Below are 16744 nucleotides of genomic sequence, written 5' to 3' on the forward strand. Positions count from 1 at the left end.
AGTCCAGTCCTGGAGAAAATGATATAGTTTGAGAAAAGTGTCAATGATTTGAATTGATCGGTTTTAACCTTCACACTTCCTTCGAGGTGGACTCTGTTCAGCAAGTAGAAAGACCCTCAGCTGAGGTCGCAAAGAGTACAGTGGAGAGCGGTGGAGCAGTGGTGTTGTCCCACACGGCAGTCCTTCACCCAATAGGCATGCCACATGCGTGTAGGTGTTGAAAGCGCGGCAGCCGGCCAAAGGACAGGATGCCAGTGCTCGCCAAATTTGCAGACAGCAATTAGAAAAACAATATGAGAATATTTAGTGCTTCAATTGCTGGCAAACTCATAAGGTGGACTTTTCAGCACGAAAGGATTCTGGAAAGAGAGGAACTTGCATTTGAAATTGTCACTGACGTTGGAGGTGCACAATGAGGGACAGCATGCCCTTGCATGACTGCACGGTGCGGATCTGCGGGTCGAGACTTGTAGCTGCGTCAAGGTCAGGGCCTAGGTGGAAAGGTGAATTGCAGGAGAGAAAGTCAATAGAAATAGTAAAGGGGTTGGACAGGAAACGGAGTAAAGAGACAGAAGTCGGTCCACTTAAGTAGGCTACTGAGACCACAAGCCAGTTAGAAAGAAAGCAAGCGGACATGGGAGAGGAATGAAAGACTAGCCGAGTTCAGGAGGATCCCAGGTGTGGGGATAGAGTCATGCAAGAGACTGGCATAAAATGCTAACCAGACCAGTACAGGGACAGAGAGGAAGGAATGACCCTAAGTCACCTACAACTAGGAAATGCGCGCATCTTGGAGGTGGCCAGGAGGTGACTTAAGTGCCCAGGGTTGCAGCTGGCCCAGCTGACCCTGTTGGGTTGGCGAACCAGGGCAGCCGGGCTGCGCTGGGGTGGGGGAAGGTTGCGGGGCAGAGGGGGAGGTGTGCTCCGTGTTTAGTGATGTCATTGCAAGTCAGTGCGCGGTGAAATTTAACACCAGCCGGATTTACTAGGCTCCTCTTCTTCCAGGCAAAGCAGCCGGCAGTCAACTCAGAGCGAGCGCCGGCAGTTGCCACCAGCCCCCTCGCACCAACCCGATTTCCCAAGTGGGTGTGTGTGCTTGTTTGACAAATGTTTGGGCGCAGGCTGCTCCCGGGGACTTCCTCCCCAACTCCTTCATCTACTTCTTCCCACCCTCCGTCCTCTACCCCGCCTTTCTCCTCCCAGGCCCAAAGCAGAGCTCTCCACTGGAGTCACTGAGTCTCCTTTGAACCGCAAGTGAACTCCAGGGCTGCGCTCCCAACCCAGCTTCGCTGTTGCTGCTGCCCCCGCTGCCGCAGGGTGAAGTCTTGCTCACCTCTGTCCCTCCCAGGGGAGTACGACCCTGGCTACAGCTAGGCGCGGAGCATCCTAACCCTCTTCCCCGCCGGGTGCTGCTTCCTACCCCTACACTGCTTCACCCTCCTACCCCACCCCACCCCTTATTTTGCGGGTTGGAGCATGGTTCTCATGTGACTTTCCCCCCCTTTTCATGGACAGTACCTGCACCTTTAGCAGTTCGGAGCTGGCTTCTGTTTTCCGTTAGTGCTTTGCTGCAGGGACAAATGCATACAAATGCATTTAGGAGCCTACAGGACAAGGCATGGAAAGATCTCCCCCGCCACAAAAACGTAAGTAGCCCACCCGCCGCCGAAGAGGGGGGGGGGAAGGGGCTTTGGAACAACTCCCTCTCTCCACCCCCTATATCCACCACGGAGTTGGAGATCTCTGGTCCTGCTCCTTGGTACTTTCTGGCGCTGGGATCAGGCTAGCTGCCGTGGCATCCTCCTCTTGACTTCTCCACTTGTAAAATACCGTGTTTGAAAGGAAGCAAGCTTCTGCCAGGGAGTCTCAGTTTATGCTAAAGCGATCCTGTGGCTAGGGAGGGAAAGCTTGCTGGCCTATATCCCAACATCCCCTCGGCCACTGCCCCAGGCAGTTCCAGAGCCGCTCTGACACCCGCCTGGTCTCCAACTCCAACTCCCCTTGCACCCTCCTCCCCTTCTCCTGTTTCAGCCCTGGCTGAGGTCCTACTTCCAGCTGTCTCTGGGAGCCCAGCCTGAGCGACTTCGAGGACTCTAGCAGTCCTCTGGATTCTGCGAGCACAGGATTGGGACTAGGCTGCCAGGTGTGAGAAGGGATGACTACGGAGCCTAGAAAGCAGCTCCGCTCAGGGTCAGCGACTGTTACCTCTTGTTTTTCTTCTTCTTTCTTTTTTTCCCCAGAAGGCAAACAAACATAACTCTCGCATCTGGAGTTGGGACTGAGCCCTGACATGTGCTCTGTCCGTGGGAAAGTGGTGCTTGCAGCCAGGATAGGATTGGGGAGAGGAGAGAGGGTCGGATGTGAAAGCGCGTCTACCTTTCCTGATAGAGCTTGGGCTGAGCCACCTTCTCATCTCCGCGCCTATCCCTCCACTGGGGAAAAGCTTGAGGATGATGACTCTAGGTCTTGGCTGCCCGTCTGGATGCCCCTGTTTCACAAGTTTGCATCTGGCGCCCTGAGATACAGCAAGGAAGGCTGCCGAGTTGGGGGGGGGGGGGGGGGGGGGCAGAACACAAGCTGCCTAGTCAGCTGAGCGCTGGCGGAGGCGGAGTGGAGAAAGCCTGCCTTGTGGTAGTGTGCATGCACACATACTGCCTAGTCCCCTGGAGCATCTCCTGTGGGCTCTCTGCTCTGACCTCTGCAAGCTTCCCTGCTGCAGAGCAATGTGCACCTCTAGCCACACCCCCTTTTCTGGGAGACACAGTAAAGCCTACACACACACACACACAACCACACACACACACACACACACACACGACACAATCGTGACTGTGTGCCTCCCAGTGCAGGGAGCCCAGTAGTCCCCAGATGATAGAAGCTCTTCCTGTGGCCTTCCCAGAGCTCTTGCTCAGATTCAGGCCTTTGATCTGGTTTTTCTTGATAAGCATCCCACTCAGTGATAGCTCTTCCAAGAGAGCCAGGCAGAGTGGGGCTTGAATGTATCAGACTTACACAATTGAATGCATCTTTCGGGCTGTGCTGTGGGGCATGACCCCTGCAGCTCGAGCTTTTTGGAATGCCCCATGTTCTGCTCAGACTCCAGGGTCCTCTCTTCTTGCCAGCTCCCATCTGCAAGGCTTCCCCTGAGTCACTGCTCCCAACTCAAGTAGCTAATACTTCATGGGGTCAGGGACAACAGGGATCTATCTGCCCCTAGCCCCTGTCTTGCATGCTTTACAAATCCTTCTAGAGGGTCCCAGGACTGACCCTGCATACATTCTTGGGAAGTCTGGAGTTTGTATTGGGTCTAGATGATGGGGGGGCAGAGAAACTAAATAAGATTACACACGCATTGGTGAAACTTCTGAAGAAAATGACACCTGGTAGGTTGGGTGGACAGGGGCAGTAAACACTTATGGACGGGTGCTGGCGTGCGTAGCAGTCAGTCCTGGATGAAGTTGCTGGTCTTCCTTAATCTCGGAGGGGATCTCCAGGTCACAGACCAGGAGCCTAGCCGACCCCTGATCTCATGATGCCAGACTTGTTTCGTTACAGAAGTCGGTGGGGATGGGGCGCGCACAGTGAAGGGTAGCGCATCACTAACCAGGGTGGAGGTCCTCGGGGCTCCAACCGCACACAGGCAAAGTGATGGAGCAAAGTAGTTAGGACTGCATAGAGAACTTGTTTCTAGAAAAAAAATAGTCAAAGAATTTAGAGTTCTTTAATTTGAAAACATGTCACCAGCACTTGGGAAAAGGAAAGGGGCTTTAGAAAAAACAACTTTGATTAGCTGACGATCATTATGTTGGGCCTCTGGATTAAACTTTAGAGACCTCCAATGAGATGCCTGAGGTTTCCACATACTGCCATCTTCTCGTGATGATGTTCGGGAAGTTCCAGTTAGTCACCCAAAAATATTTATAGTTTTAAAATTGGATCCACACAGACATTTTCTTTCCCAAGGTTGCTCTTAAAATAGATCACATTGTGTGACTTTGTGGAATTAATAAAATAAACCTAAAATTTGAGAGGTTTTAGATGTATCCACTTTATAGGTTGGGGGCTAGGAGTGTAGCTCAGTTGTTGAATTGCTTCTCTAGCATGCATGGAGTGTCTAGCATGCATCAGAGTGTCTAGCATGCATGTAGCATGTAGCATGCATCGGAGTATCTAGCATGAATGGAGTGCCTAACATGCAGGAGTGTCTAGCATGCACGGATTGTCTAGCATGCATTGGAGTGTCTAGCATGCATGGAGTGTCTAGCATGCATTGGAGTGTCTAGCATGCACAGAGTGTCTAGCATACATGGAGTGTCTGGCATGCATGGAGTGCCTAACATGCAGGAGTGCCTAGCATGAATGGAGTGTCTAGCATGCACAGAGTGTCTAGCATGCATGGAGTGCCTAGCATGCACAGAGTGTCTAGCATGCATCAGAGTATCTAGCATGCCTGGAGCCCAGGGTGATATCCCCCACTGCCTACTACTGTGGATGTTGTGGCACAAGTCTGTACTTCCTAGTAGTCAGGTGGTAGAGGCAGCAGAATCAAGGTTCCAGGTCACTTTTGCTACACAGTATCCAGGCCAGCTGGTATAAGAGAAAGCCTGTCTCAAAAATAGCAGACAAACCAACAAACAAAACTTGTTATGGTCATTAAAAGGCTTATAATGTTCCTTGTTATTGATATAAAACACTGTTTTCTAAGTTGCTTAGGTATTTGAGTGTTCAAATAAATGTTTAAAATAAATGGATATCTTAGGGAAAGGAAGTATGGTGTGTGGAAAGTAATTTGGGGGTTGTTTAGACATTCTGTTTGGTACTCTGTGAAGGCGTCTGTTTGGTACTCCTCTGTGAAGTCACTGAACAGTTTTATTAAAACACCTAGACAAGCAGTTCTAGATTCTTTGTGAGCTGAGTCTTGCATCTAGATCTGATATTAGACTTTATAATTCTGGGTGAGAGATCAAATAGGGACCATTTCCTTTTTATTCTACAAAAGCTTAGTTTGGTCTGCTATTTATTCAATTCTTCAACAACTATGTACTGAGCGTCCACCCTTGTCCCAGGTGGTAGGAATAGAATGCTCGAGAAAGAGACACAGTTGCTCCCCTAACAATGTGCAGGGTTCAGTAGAGAAGCAAAGGAAACAGGTATGAAAAAGGAGTGTATTCAAGAAGGGTATCTGAAAGTCCTGAAGAGGTGGGGGTGAAGGCAGAAAGAGGGACAAGAGGAGGGAGGGGCAGCCGGAGGGAGAGGATGAATGAATCTAAGCAGGAGGAAGGTTCAACTAAAGGAAACCTAGGCAGAGACCAAAGCAGAAAGAAGATGGGATTCCCCCATACACAGTCCATCAAAAACATTCAGGTGCGGCATGGGGCAATCAATGTACCTAAAAGGCTTGAGAGAAATAGTCTGAGCACCATTTCCGGGAAGAAGTAGCTAGAGAGAGAAACAGAGGAGGATGAGAGGCCTTCAGGTTATGTCACTTTCTCAGCTGGACAGATGGAGGACAAGAGCACTGACTTCCTTGATCTTGGAATCAGGGTGCAGATACAAGTCGGGCACAAGTTTAGTAGGAATGAAGGACCATCTGTCGGTCTTATTGGCTGAAGGTAGATTCATTCATTCAAAAACCTTCAACATTAGCATGGGCCAGTTTAACAACTGCCTCAGTGCTACTGGCTGGCTGTATTTTTTCTTCCCTTTGGACCACAGGCTCTTTGACTGCCTGACATCTTTAAGCATTGCTCCCCCTGCATTCAGGAGTTGCTCAAGTGCCTGGAGTTAGTTGTGCTGTGTGTGCGTCCTTCACACCGAGCTCAGCGGACAGTCTGGGAAATTTCTGGTAAATCACTGACAGTCCTTTCCCCTGGAATCATCCAACTTTACTCCCATTGCTGGGATAAAACTTTCCCTCAGTTATTTTGAGAAAAATAGATTTTTTTTGTTATTTCTGGATCTGAGCTTTTAGTAAAACACGGAATCTATAAAGCTGTCAGGACGAAGACTTTTTGCCATGGAAACCAAGGGTGGGAGAAAGTGCTGAAATGCTAGTGTGCAGCGCAGGTGACTTTCTCACGTTGTTCCACACTCCTCTGCTGGTTTAAGAGGCCACCAATTCATCAAAAAGTTTGCTCTTCACAAAACTTCACAAGTCTTTCTTGCTGTTGTAAACTTCATCTTTGTAAGAACGAATGGTGGTAGCCTGAAGACACGTATCATAAATCCGAAGGATCTCATGAGTACCCTAAAGAGAGATTGCTGGCATTCTCCCAAAAGAACCTGGACTTTTATGACAAAGAAAAGTTGAATAGCTCCTTAAGCTGCATCTAGGGAAGACTCTCAGAAAGGAATTAGCTCCTCAGATGTTCTAACGATGACCTTTGGATGTCTGTTTTCTGACTAAATGTCAGCCTTCACCTGGCTAGTCTGGTTGGTTGTGTTTTGAATGTGGCTGGTATCAAACCAAATAACTAAAGGTGAGGCTGGCAGGGTAAACCCAGACCCTTTGATCCTTTATCAGACACCCTCAGGTACTGCTGGCTGTCATCTTTAAAACTTTACCATCACTTGTTCCAAAGCAGAGGTCCTCAGATGTCCTCCCCTCTGCAGCAGCAGCTTTATTGGGCAAATCTTCGGAGAGAACAATTCTCAGGCCACACTACAGACTCCCAAGTTCAGAGCTGTGTGACTTAACAGTTGTAAATGTCTAACAGTTTTTTGTTTCTGTGGCTTTCCCCGTAGGAAACTGCTTCTTCGTTTTATTGTACTATGTGCGGCGTGCATTACGGTTCATGCACAGGGACAAGGTAAGGAGGATCATCTTGTTACTTTTTTCTTAAGTCGGTTTTGTGGGAAAAAGAGGCAGGAAGAGATGGAGTTCCAGACAAGCATGGTAGTTAGTGTTCTAATCACTGTAACACAAGCTGCTTAAGGAAGGAGTTGTTTATCTGGGCTCACAGTCTGAGGATGCTGTCCATCATGACAGAGGAAGCTTGGTGGCAGGAGCTTGAGGTAGCTGGCTCCATCAGCATGCGCATGCTCAGTTCTCTTTTGCCTTTTTATTCAGTCCAGAACTCCAGCCTGTGGAGTGGCGATGCCCACATAATTTAGGGTGGATGGGTGGATTTTCCTACCTCAGTTAACTCAGTCTAGATACTTGCTGATAGATACAGTCAGGTATTTATTTTCATGGAGATTCTAAATCCCATCCAGATGACATTCAGGATTTACTATCAGGGACAGTTAGCCTTGGCTACTTAGCACGTCAGTGACCAGCCTGGGCTACATGTCATCCTGTCTCAAAACAAACAAACCAACAATTTCTACTTGCTTGTAGCAACCAAGGCACATTCCTTCTAAGTCTTTATAACCTGAAATTTAGCATTAGACAGTAATAGAAGACTACAGCCAGTTTCAGGAGGATGCAAGGGTACCAAAAATCATCAATTTGGGAGGGGGGTAAATATGACCTTTAAGAATTACTCAGCTCTTCCGTCTGTGAAATTGCTTACATTTTTAAGAAAAGCCTCTATAAAAGGGAAGTTTTGTACAGTGGAAAGGCTTTGCTTGTGACCTCATTTCAAGTGGGAGTTCCTGGGGGTGGCAGACTGTAACTGAATAACCTTTGCCCTTCTTGCAACAACACACGCATGTAATAAATGTTCCATTTGGATTTGCATCATTCAGAAGCAAAATTTGCATATTAGTGAGCTCCCAACGTTATTTAATTCCCGTGGGGTGGTCTAGAGAATAGTGTTTTGGTTTGGTCTGCTAGATTGCTGCACTCAGAAAACTTTGTATATCCTACTTGATTCATTTATTAAACAACATTTTAAAGTGTCTATTTCCCAATAAATATCCTACTATCCAATGACCAAAATATAAATACAAAAATATCTCTGGCTTCCAAGTGAAAATAAAAGTGGCTTTGTCAAAGGTTCAAAAATTTTTTTCAAAGAGAGAAAACCCAGGAAGTGTGCTGGATTGAAGACATTAGCAGTGTGGTCCCTAGGATGTTTGCCTCTCTCGCTTTTGTATCGCTCCATGCAACTGCCTGTATTCTGATACAATCAGCTTTTTATTGAGTTTATTATTAAATTGTGATAAACTCAAGCAGCCACTTATGACCTGAGTCCATCAGCGATATGAAAGAAAGACAAGTAAAGAAATTGCAGATGAGATGCTTGCTTGCAAAAGGAAGGCAAACAAAGGAAGGAATGGTCTTCTACTTAACAGATGAATAGAAATGAGTTAAATTACGATGTAAGAGTTAGTCAATAAGAAGCTAGAGCTAATGGGCCAAGCAGTGATTTAATTAATATGGTTTCTGTGTGATTATTTCAGTTCTGGGTGGCCGGTACAAACAAGGGGCCTCCTACTACACCCCGTGTGTGTGTGTGTGTGTGTGTGTGTGTATGTGTGTGTGTGTTGTGCATCCTCAGCATATTAGCTGAGCAGGGGCAGCTTCTGAAGTATTGCCTTACTGAGAAGTGGTCTGTCTAACCCCCACATGGAAGGGTAGTTAGTGTTGTTGAGTAGAGAGTTTTCTTCTGTAAGCTTTGTCTTCTCTGAAATTGAAAGGCTTTCATGGTTTTTGTCTTGCTGAGCTGTTAAAATTGATAGAGTAATTCTTAGTAGTTGAATTATGGCCTACCTGCTCTTTTTCTTCTTGAGGTTTTTATAATCACTGGTTGTTGATGTTTTGAAGTTTATAGTAATATGTCATGATATGAGTCTTGTCCTCCTGTTGGGTAGAGTGGGTTTTTTCAACATGGAAGCACCATTCACTTTCTGGAATTTTCTCAATGTTATGTCTGTGTTTCTAATGATTTTCTTTTATTCTGCAATTTCTGTTGCATATTTGAATCTCCACAATCAAATTATTTATTTATTTCTTTACTTTAAGATCTTACTTGCCACCTTTCTGAACATTTCTGTTTCTGTTGATGCGAATGCTGCCCTTGCCCACTCCGATTTCCCTTCGTTCATATAAAAAAACAGCATCTTGCTCATGCTTCCTGGGTGCTCCTCCTTCTCTAACCTTGCTAAGGATGGGAATAATATTTTGAAATTTTCTTCTTGTGCTGTCTTTTTTCCTTCCAAGTTTTCTTTGTTTTGATCTGATTTTTATATTGTAGATATTCTTTGAGACTCTGCAGTTGTCTCTCTTATCATTTAAAAATAAGACAGGAAAATACATTTGGAAATTATTTTCTCATAGGCCCGAAGAATGAGATGCTTCATGTGAGGGTGTTGAAGGACAAGCCTGTCTGGCTGCCTTGTTGCAACCCAAATGTCTAGATCATGGAATGTCTTTAGAGAGGACCCCCCTCCCTAATTTTTCATGTGGAATAAAATCGTAGTGGTTACCTCTATTTGAGTTCAGTGATTTTTGTCTGGGATGAAGGGATTATCTCTAATGTGTTAGGTAGATCTTTCCTGATTCCCTCATTCTACGCCTCTGCCCTGAATGGATCATATTTCAACGTCTTCAGCCTCTGCTTTCCAATTATGGTCTGAGTTTCTCATGCGCATGCTTAGCTACTTCCCCTGTCCCAACAGCCCAACTTGAGACCCCAAGCATTCAGTGAGCTAGAACCTCTCATTCCTGAACCCTTCAGGACTTCCTCTGAGTTGACCCATTGTCTGGGACTGTCTGCCTCTGCAAGCCCTAGAGTTCACTTTTTCAGCCCCTTGATACATTTTTAAAAATCTCTTAATGTCTTTTGTCTCTGCTGTCTCTTCCCACCATCTACTTCTATAGTCTTGAACCATATTTTCTTCTTTTCCTCAGAAAGATCTTGAAGAAAAAGAAAATGAAAAAATACATTGATTTTCTAAAATTTCAGTTATTTCTTAAATTTTAACACAGCTAAGTAAAGCCATTTTAGCTATCATCTTAATATAAATTATATATATGTATATATTCTATATTTGCCTTTTAGCTTATTGTTGGAGGTAGCCTAGTGAATAAGTGGGTCAGTTTCAAGCTAAAGTGACTTATAGAAGATGGCGTTTCCTGAGGATTGCGGGTCTGGGCAGCTTTCTGAAGGCTGAAGCACCCCTTTTCTCTGGCTGTCACAGGCTGCCAGTGAGATGTGGCAGAGAGATGCGGTGTCACCCCACAGTGGCTCACACTGGACTGATTGTGTGATGACCCCGAGTGTGAAGACGCATGTAGACACGCCCTTATCTAGAAGAGCGTCTCCTGTATACCTTAATCCATTGTCCCATAGAGGCTGTTCTTTCCAGCGACAGCAACATAAATGGGCACTTCATCAGCGATTTTCATATGTAACTTAAAGTGTCACTTCTCACTCTGTGAATGCATTTGCACTGATCAGCTTATACAGGATAAATGTGTTACTTACATTAAGAAAACTTTAAAGAAACGATTGTTGCTTTTAACATACCCACTCTGCCAGAGGTGTGTAAGGACACAGGTGTCGTGGAGCCACAGCTCAGGTCTGTGTCTGGACTACACTGCTAAGTAGTTATGTGACCTTGAATAAATTTCTGATACTGTGGACCTTGTTTCCAACAGATCAAAACGAAGATAAGAATCACATTACCCGTGGCTTAGGGTGCATGAAATAAGATAACACATGCAGGGCATTTAGATGATGGCAGCGCAATCCATCTTCCTAGAACGGAAGACCACAGTCTAGACCCACTTCTCTTCCCATATCCTTGGGGATTTTAAAAGCAACTGATCGTAAATCATTTCCTTTAGCTCCTTAACTCCGTGACCTGGAGCCAGGAAGCTTATACTTGAGTCACGATTTTGGCACTGTGTGGAAGTGACTTAGACAACACTTGCAAAATGAGTGCAGGGGGGTCGTCTAGTTAATTTGACCGTTTTTACACAAATTGGCAAGGAAAAGAAGAATGTGCTGAGTATTGTGCAATCTTTCTTATGACCCTGGTGGTTTTATTTTAAATGATTACTTTTTTAAAGATTATTTCCATTCATTTATTTTTAAATGCCATATATGCACGTGATGTATTTTGATCTTATCCACCCGTCCAGCACCATCTTCAGACTCTTTCTAGGACCCACCAACTATGTTTTTCTCAACTTAAAGTATTCATTTAAAGTTTTATTATTATTAATAGCCCCGGAGTTTAATTAGTGTTGGCAGTGTGGGGATGGATATGGGACCATCACTTTAATTTAAAAAAAAAATTGGCATAAGTGCAGCATCAGAAAGCACATAGCGGCAGGACATGGCTAATCAAGATGTAAATTTAAAATATTGAGATGCAGTTGGAATTAATGCATACCCATTTAGTTTTTTATTAGTAAGAGTTAGTTCTACAACTTTTCAGACTCTAAAACTTGATAATGTTTTAAAAAAATCACTTAAATTAAAACTACTAAGCAATGTAACAATTCTCTAAGCTTTCAGGGATAATCACATATAACCCTTGCTCCTCCAACTTGGGATGAGATGTTGACAGGTCTTTGTTTTCTACATCTGAAAAACAAATGTAGGTTCTTGTGCTACGACATCTGGCTTTTGTAGGCATGGTGTGGACACCCCCATGGAGTCCACACTATTCCATGCTTGGGTGCCTGAGTCAGGAGAAGCTCACAAGGCCAGTGATTTGGGGCCAGGCTAGAAAAAAACAGTGAGATCCTGCTTCTAAAATAAAAACAAAGTTTAAAAAAAATGTAACCCTTCAGCTAGATCCTGTTGGGGAATAAACCCCCGTGCAGGTAGATACTCTCAGTGGGACTTTGAATGGGCTTTTCAAACTGATAAGCTTTGGTAATGAAAAGGTTTGGAAGGAATAAAAATATCCAGAGTGGAGGATGCTGTGGCGTAAGCAAGCAGTTGTACCATGGACAGAAGGTGAGAATGTGAGAACGTCGCTTCCAGAACCACCCTCAGTTATGACACCAAGCTCAAGTTCAAAGATTCTCCAAGACCACACCCAGCTTCAAAATAGTAGAAAAACTCACAAATCTTCACCATGAATTTTTGTCATTGCAAAAGCAGCTGATGAAATTAGCTCGAGGATGAAGGGTCTAAAAGCCGAGAGCTTTCTAAGTGCAAGCGCCAAGAGTTCAAAATGAGCTCAATTAGCTTAATAACGAAGAGAAAACGATTTGTCAGGGGTACAGTAAGATGAGATAAACTACAGAAAGTGAGGCAAGAGTGGTAAGACAGGAACTGATGACACGGATTCCCCATGCCACACAAAGCCATGGTAGGGTTTGAACCAGAGGCATGCCATAATCTCATGTATTGCATAGAAAGATCATGTTGGCTGCCCATGTGGCTGTGGGACTCTTCCCTGACAGAAACACTGAAGTACAAAAAATGAAGTGTGGGGAAAATATGTTGATTTAGAACTGCTTTGGGGACCTGGAATTTTCTCCTGCATAAAGCCAGCAGAGAGTTGGGTATGCAAAGCCAGAAATGAGGTCTATGAGTCAGAATATGTGGTCGTCGCAGCTATGGTTTGAATGACGTCATTGGGTCTGCTGTTTACAGTAAAGAGGGCATGGCAGTTGCCATGGTGACACCACCATTTATTTTGCATTTAAGAAGCAGATAGAGGAGGGGGTACAGTCCATTCTGCTTTTAGGTAAAGTGAGATACCTTATGAAAAGTCGCTGAGGTAAGGTAAGGGATTGACTCTTTAAGATGGTATCCAGTGGACTCCTCTGTACTCCCTTGTTGTGTGGCCTTGGAAAAAAGAATCTAGCTCCAACTTTTCCTAAGTTGGATGACAGTTGTATCTTCTAAAGCGCTGTGAGAATTATGACCGTACAGTAAAGACCTTAGAGAAGGACGAAGTACAGAGGCAGAATTTAGTCCATGTCACCACCATTCTTTAAGAAATAAAGCATCACTAGTGCCTTAAGGATAAACATCCGAACTGATTTCGTCAGTGACATAGACTAATGATCTGGGTTGATTTTGTGGTTAGGACTGCTAATGAAACTAACTCAGTACAGATAACTTACTTATTGTTGTGTCTGTATTAGTACCAAATATCTAAATGTAACTCCAAATTGTAATTTAGTGATGTCTAAACCAGGCTTAAAGATTAAAGAGCTTGTATTCTAGAACGGATTCTCTCTCTCCCTCCTGCTCTCTCTCCTCTTCCTCCCTCTCCCTCCCTCCCCCCCCCCCCCCCCCCCCCCCCCCCCCCCCCCCCCCCCTTCTTCCTTTCTCCCTTTCTTTTCTGTCTTCTTTCCTTTACTCTGTTTTCTCAGTCTCTCTTGTATGTGCCTTCTGTCTTTCAGCTCCGCATTCTCCTTTCCATCAGCTTCTGCCCCCAAATGTGCTCAGTCTGTGACAGATTAAACCTAGGATGCTCTTGTGTCACCCTCCCTGGGAAGTTTATGTCTAGTCACCTCAGATGTGGGGACAACAGAAAAACAAACATTAAAAATCCCACTCCGCTCCAGCTTAGTAAACAGAGTTTCTACAGTAATTTACGGGGGCATAGAGGATTCAGGAGGTGCATCACCAAAGAGCCCGCCCCAGCATGGGGGATGACTCAGAGCGGCAATATTCCTGAGGATCTTCTGTAGCATTGAAACAGTTCTCCCACTGCAGAGTCTCTTCCCTCTTAGTATTTGTAAATGGAAAGGTCTGGCCTATGTCTTTGTGGGTCCTCTGGGCCTTCAGAGCCCCCTTTGTTAGTGATATCCGTAAAGTGATAAAGTGATGTTTGCAGAACGTGGCAGCCATCAGGCCATGGGAGGAGACAGCCATTGTGTTGATCTTGGGGTGAGGCTGATGATTAAAATTCAGCTCCACTGTTTCCTAGTTGTGTGACCTAGATCCCATTGCACCATTTCTGTTTCCTGGTTTCATCATTTGTGAAGGGAGCATAGACTTTAATTTTGTTTTAGATTTATTTTAATTTACATATATAAGTGTTTTGCCTATGTGTATGTCTGTGCACCAGGGACCTGACGCCTGCTGAGATCACAAGGGAGCACTGGCTCCAGGAAACTGGAGATACTGATAGTTGGAAGCCACCATGTTGTACTGGGAACCAAACTTAGGTACTCTGCAAGAGTAACAAGTGTTCTTTTCTGCTGAACCATCTCTCTAATCCCTGGGCATAGACTAAGTAACCATGAACCTTTAAGGTATTATCTTCCCACTTCCGTCTCTGCATACAGTACAACAGAAACAAGCTAAATAGAAGTAAATCCCAAACTTGTCAATTTTGGGGGAGAAAATGAGGAGATAAAATCTACAGGGGTTATATATGGAGAAAAAGGGAGATGGCACATAGAAGTGACACAATTCACCGGTAGCATCCAACAAAGCATGAACAGAAACACTTCCTAAATATCCAGTACTTCCTTTCTTCTTAATATCTAACCCTGGCACGTGAGTGCTAGGGGCGTCTGAGGAAGGCAGATGCTGCTCAGGGACAAGTACTACACAGAAGCATGGATCCTATAATTGACAGTGTGTGTGGGGGACTCAGAAAATGTAGAAATCTGTTTCCTGAGGTAATGGATTCATTCTGAAGCATGAAGAAACAGAAATAAGCGTAGAGGAAGGGGAGTGAGGTAGGCAAAGCTGGTAGTGCCCGTCCTCCTGGACTGGCATGGTTCACAGACGGGTGGGTGCATGAAGGGACTAATTTTAGAAAGAAAATGCTGGTAACAATGAAGGGATTTGGAGAGCTGGAAGGCTGGTGTTCTCACAGCACCCCTATGCTGGATATGCTTGGCCTGGAAATAATGCGCAAGTCAAAGGATTTGATGCAATGTAAGTAGAAAGATACTAAGGGAAATGCACACAAATGTAACAAAAATATGATACATACAAAAATTGCTATGAGACAGATATTCTGGATACTTGTTGAAAAAAAAGGAAAAACTCAAGCACTCAAGTCAGATCACTTCTGTGAAGAAAGACGATGCAACATGAACGTAAGAGGTTGAAAAATGAAGAGCTGGCAAGAAGTTAAACTAGATTAGACTCGTGGGTTTATGAGCTCAAAAGTCATATAAACCAAACTTTACAGACTGAGATAATATTGGAGAAAGCATAGAGGGAAAATATGCAGTGTAGGAGACACAGCAAAACAGAAATGGATCTAATTAACAAATTAATACATTTCCAATGGAATCCTTGTATAAAATAAAAAATTAGAGAATACAGGAAGTGAACACTGAAGTCTAACTCCATGAAGGCTATTACAGTCTCCACAAATGCCTTTGCAGGTGCTTATGAATCTTTATTGGGATTGAAAAAGTATTAAAGCTAAAATCAGTTTTCACCACTCTCTGGATGCATTGCTGTTAGGTCAAATTTTAGTAACAACACCAGGCAGCAACATAAAACACAAAACTTGTAAAATTAAAAAGACATAGGAAATGCATAAAAATAGTTTCTGCAAAACCAGCAATGAAAAAAGCACCTATGAAATCTAGAAGATGTGGCTAAAACATTGCTCAGGCAGATGCTTAGCTGAAATACCTTTGTAGCCAAGATGAACAGAAACTCTCAACTTCCCTAATTAGAAAAAAAAGGTAGAAAAAGTTTAGATTAAAATCCGACATGAGCTCATAATACAGAAAACAGACAAAAGTAGAAAAGTAAATCAAAAGGCTGAACTTAAGTTAATGTGACATTATCTTGAGAATGGAGCAAAATATTAAAATCAGAAATGGAAGCAAAAAAATTTGCAAAATTACATCACCAGAAAAGGATCGTGCAGAAAATTGCATGAAGATTTCTGAGTAGTAAATTTAATATCCTTCATGAAATTTATTGTTTCTTATAAAAATACAAACTTCAGGTTGTTTGTATTTTTACAAATAATTGTCTGCGGGCACAGTCATGAGTTAGGACTCAACATAGCAGAGAGGAGACGGTGGACACTGAGGAGTCAATGGAAAAGCCCGTGTGGTGAGTCTGGTTGGCTGAAGAGTTCTGTGAAGTCATGAGAAATGAAAAGATGATTCCAGAATCATCTAAATGAACTTAATGCTCAAGTTTATTTAATGCTCTAGAGCATGATAATGAAAGTGTGATCTGGTGAGGATAGGACAGTAAGGCGAAAAGGTGAGAATAGCTGAATGTGTATTGATGCTTGAATGCTGTTGAGAAAGTAACCAAGGATGAAAGAATGACACACAGCAGCAAGCAGACTGTCTTAGGAATGTGTTCTCAGTTCATTCACAAAAACTTATTGAGGCATTACTGTTCTAAGCCGTGTGACTCTTCTACAAGTAATTCACTCTAAATACTACAATACGGGAAAACTGAAGTACTGATAAGATACCAAGAACACCTATCCATTCTTAAGTTTTCAGATTAATACTCTTCCTAATAATATCTCAATTTAATAGGATCTAATTACTACTTGAAACAGAGACTCACTTGCAAAGCAGGTGTTCCCAGGACGAAGATGAAACCCTTGATGTCTCATCAGAAACTTGTGTCAGAATGACTGACTTACTCGACACATAAGGTGTCAATAATGATTATGAATAATGAATAATGATTTTCAGACTCTGTGGTAATATATACATTAAATTTAAGCGTTATAATTTTCAAAGAAATAGCACTTCTCCATGGCTTCATCCTGGGACTGAGATATGAATATGCTTGAAGTCAGAGAACACTAGGCATGCAAACAGAGAGTGCACATTCGTTTCCCGGCCACCCGGACCCAAATAATCACACAGAAACATTATTAATTCCATCACTGTTTGGCCAATGTCTCAGGCATATTTCTAGCTAGTTCTTGT

General features: G+C 43.9%; 1 protein-coding gene across 2 annotated transcripts in view; it reads left to right on the plus strand.

The window, feature by feature from the left end:
- The first annotated feature begins 1015 nt into the window (after positions 1-1015).
- Positions 1016-16744, plus strand: part of Col24a1 (collagen type XXIV alpha 1 chain) — a 234275-nt gene continuing 218546 nt past the window's right edge. Inside the window, exons 1-3 of one of the 2 annotated variants that reach the window (XM_050160215.1) lie at positions 1016-1086; positions 1516-1646; positions 6745-6809. In XM_050160215.1, coding sequence (XP_050016172.1) covers positions 1591-1646; positions 6745-6809 — 121 coding nt within the window. In that variant the 5' untranslated portion in view covers positions 1016-1086; positions 1516-1590. Of the gene's footprint in view, positions 1087-1165; positions 1647-6744; positions 6810-16744 lie in introns of those variants that run through there. The other variant, XR_007595037.1, reaches the window with a different exon arrangement.

This window comes from Alexandromys fortis, unplaced genomic scaffold, assembly GCF_014885135.2.
Source record: "Alexandromys fortis isolate MF-2015 unplaced genomic scaffold, M_Fortis_MF-2015_v1.1 scaffold_124, whole genome shotgun sequence".
NCBI lineage: Eukaryota > Metazoa > Chordata > Mammalia > Rodentia > Cricetidae > Alexandromys > Alexandromys fortis.